The following is a 3,822-nucleotide window of genomic DNA, read 5'->3' on the forward strand; positions in this document are numbered from 1 at the left end:
CCCCCTCGGGATCACAGCGATTAGGTGAGCTAACAAAAAATATTGAGACTCACTGCAGGTCACGTGAAGGAAGAAGTTGCAGGTTATGGGGAAAATAGAACGTCTGTTTTTTAGAACTGGGGAGGTTTTAGTAAGCGTTCTACAGTACTTGCAACACATTTAGGTCATAGAAGTGCCGAAGATTAGGGGTGTTACAGGAGAGTAACAATACAAAAAAGAAGGAAAGATAAGGACGACAGATGTTTGATTTTTTTTTTTAAGAGAGCACCCACCAACGACCCACCTGAGGTGAGTGGAAGAGCACAGAATGGGCCCTACTTCTATGGCAAGTCAGTTCGATAAAGGCACATGCCAAAGACAAATGAGGACGTTAGTAACGTAGAGAAGAAGTAGAAAAAAAACAGTGTCCACCAACCATTTCTCATTAAGGGGAAGGGTCCCAGGCTGTTTTGAGGCGCAACTGATAAGAAGGTCTAAGCTTGACGTGGCGCATTAATAACATTTAAAAAAATATAATTCAATAATAAATGGTTGTACGTGCATGAAATTTGGCATGCCACTTAACTCTGCGTACAAAAATTATTATTGTATCTTAACATTTCTTAATTTAGTGCCATTTGTTATCTTTTAATCATATTTTTTCTCAAAACATCATTTTAACACACTTTTCTGGACTACTCTGGAGTTAACCTGTGGATTTACTTGAAATTTGCTGGAAGTGTCGCCCAAATAGCCTTTTCAATTGTATAGTAGAATCGATTTAAAATACTGAATACTTTCTGTTTTATGACTAAATTTTGAAAAAAAAATGATTTTTTGGAAGTGTTTTTGGGATACTTATTTTCAAAGCTCGTAACTTCCTTATCTTGAAAGATATAAAAAAAAATCTCCAATATGTTAATAACAATATTTCAAGGTCTCTAGGTATTCATTTTCAAACATATTCATTGGTAAACTTCAGAGAAGTCTTAATTTTAAAATTGGGCGTAAAATCCAAGATGGCGGCCATCTTGGATTTTCCACACCAAAAAATGTTTGTATTGCATTTCTTTCTCAATTGAAACCTGCATGCCAAACTGTAAGTCTGTATTTGTCTTAACAGCGATTTTAGCCCCATCCTGGGACCCCTGTCCTTAATATGATTCTAGATATTTGCAGCTCTCATTGACACCATTTCAGATCATTTGCGCGGCGAGCTGCTTCGTCACTGCCTGTCACGACCAACCCAGGATGAGTAGGATGCAACGTCCTTGCTGGCAGACGTACACACTTGAAGGAAGCCAACCAACGCTTTGCTGTGGGCAAAGACCAAGAGCCTAACCATTATATCACTAGCGCCCGTTCACCACATGGAACAGAATGTTGCAACAGTAACACAGACAAAGAAGAAGAAACAACAATCATACCCACGATTCATCTCCTGGTGAAGTTAATAACAACTGTACACTGCTTGATAGTCTGGGCAAAGAGATCGCTTACTTGTGTTGGAAAAGACAAGAGAGACAGACAGGCAGGCAGGCAGAAAAGGGGACAGTAAAGAAGCAGGACTTACCAGTGGCTCCTCCGAACATCTTCGTGTTGTGTAACACTGGGAGAAGAGCCAGCAGATCAAATCAAGACAACCCCCCCCGTTAACAGCAGCCCACACTGACATGGTATGTTATGGCATGGTATGGTATGGCAGCAATCTAAGTTAGGGGTTTTATGAGCTGGACATCCGCATTGAACGTCCATCAACGAAAGTACCGGGCAAAGTGGGTGAAAAGCCTTGAAACATCCAACTACAGAGCGCCCCTATGAGAAGTCGAACCACAGATATCAGCCTTGTTTGTAGTCTGTCATAACAGTAACTGAGCTATATGTGCGCCCAAATATGACATTGGAGAAACAGTAAAGCAGAACACATCATATAAGAGATCTTCTTTCATAATCGTCACCCGTGGCCTCCGGCTAAACTCACGAGAAAGAACATTCGCATTTATCGTTTCGCCCTACTGAAAAGACCTTGCCGGGGAAGCTAAGGATTGTAAAAAATGTTTTCTCCACCTTCATAAGCACATGTGAATACAAACGTGTTTTGAAGACAACGGGTTCGCTGAGTCAAAGAAGGGTGACTGGTTTGACTGAACTCAATGGAGCGTACAGCCAAGTCGTCAAAGTCTGTGAGGGGGAGAAAAAACTAGGTACAGACAAGGACCACTCCCAGGGAATGTTAAGGTGAAGGCGGCAGGTTCTATGCTCGTGTTTACCTCTGCAATATAAAGATAGGTCATAAAGAAACCAACCAACATGCTGTGCTCCCTCTCTCTCTCTCTCTCTCTCTCTCTCTCTCTCTCTCTCTCTCTCTCTCTCTCTCTCTCTCTCTCTTTCTCTCTCTCTTAATCTCTCTCCCTTTCTCTCCCGCCCCCCTCTCTCTCTGTCTCTCTCTCTCTCTCTCTTAACCTCTCTCTCTCCCCTTCTCTTCCTTCTCTCACATGCTGACTCTATCAGTGTGACGAATTCTCCCAAGAGTTCCCAGGTGCGAACACTTCCCTCCAACATGCAATCCATACACTTGGGCACGGGTAACTCTGTGACTGTTGTCAAAGATGTCTTATGGATAACGAATCACGCTCGAAGCATTAATGCACATAATATGTGCCGTTGTTATAGTGCACTGGTTCTAGACAAATTACAAACTGATTTCCATTGATTTTCACATATTTCTTTATCATCTATATTTATATTATAATCGTTTAGTTCTTTCCAAGTGACCCTATAATAATTGTTCTCACCAGCGTAAGATCAGTATTCTTATATAGGTCAACTATGATGAACTTTTCACCAGTAAACAACACCAGTTTGAGAAAATTTAGTGAAGCTACTCTCGCAAGACGAATTAGTAACCAAATAAAGAGTAATCAGTGCAATGTCATAATTGTACTGAGATAATAAATTGCTGCAATTTTTAAAAAAGTTAAAATAAACAGAATAGTAAGGGAAATCCATTTATTTGTGTACGTGTATATTAATCTTTGTTTTATCTCCCCCCACCCCCGTACCCGCTCTCCAAACCACGCCCACCCACCTTGGACAAACCTGGTTCTTCACCCTGCAGCTGTCCAAAGAGGCCGTATCCCACCCACCCAGCACCCGTTCCATGGCCAGATGGCCTTTCACAACGGTGACCCGCTCAACGGACACACCTACTTGTCCAGCTTCATCTCTATGCTGCTCCGTGCCGAGCCCTACCCAACCTCCCGCTTCGGGAACTGCATGCAACAGCCTAACATCATGGGCATTGAGAACATCTGCGAACTGGCCGCCCGCCTTCTCTTCTCCGCCGTGGAATGGGCGCGGAACATCCCGTTCTTTCCGGAGCTGCAAGTGACTGATCAGGTGGCGTTGCTCAGATTGGGCTGGTCAGAGCTCTTCGTTCTCAACGCCGCCCAGTGCTCCATGCCGCTTCACGTCGCGCCTTTGCTGGCAGCGGCAGGACTCCACGCCAGCCCCATGGCGGCCGAGAGAGTAGTGGCCTTTATGGACCATATACGAATTTTCCAGGAGCAGGTGGAGAAACTCAAAGCCCTGCACGTGGACTCGGCCGAGTACAGCTGCCTCAAGGCTATTGCCCTCTTCTCCTCCGGTGAGTGCTGCAATTCTCTGTTCGATTTGTATGTGTGAGTGCGTCTCTCTATCTTCTTTCTTGTGCGCTGGGAACTGATGTTTTATTCAACAGTGCTCTGTTGTCGTGTCTGTCTGTCTGTCTGTCTGTCTGTCTGTCTGTCTGTCTGTCTGTCTGTCTGTCTGTCTGTCTGTCTGTCTGTCTGTCTGTCTGTCTGT

The 3,822-nt window shown here is 44.0% G+C and overlaps 1 protein-coding gene across 1 annotated transcript in view; it reads left to right on the forward strand.

Moving 5' to 3' along the window:
• Positions 1–3,822, forward strand: part of LOC101850389 (COUP transcription factor 2) — a gene marked incomplete in the record, with an annotated part of 68,270 nt that overhangs the window by 22,882 nt on the left and 41,566 nt on the right. Inside the window, 1 exon segment of the mRNA XM_005091315.3 lies at positions 3,098–3,625. Within this exon segment, the coding sequence (XP_005091372.2) occupies positions 3,098–3,625 (528 nt within the window).

This window comes from Aplysia californica, unplaced genomic scaffold, assembly GCF_000002075.1.
Source record: "Aplysia californica isolate F4 #8 unplaced genomic scaffold, AplCal3.0 scaffold00028, whole genome shotgun sequence".
Taxonomy (NCBI): Eukaryota; Metazoa; Mollusca; class Gastropoda; order Aplysiida; family Aplysiidae; genus Aplysia; species Aplysia californica.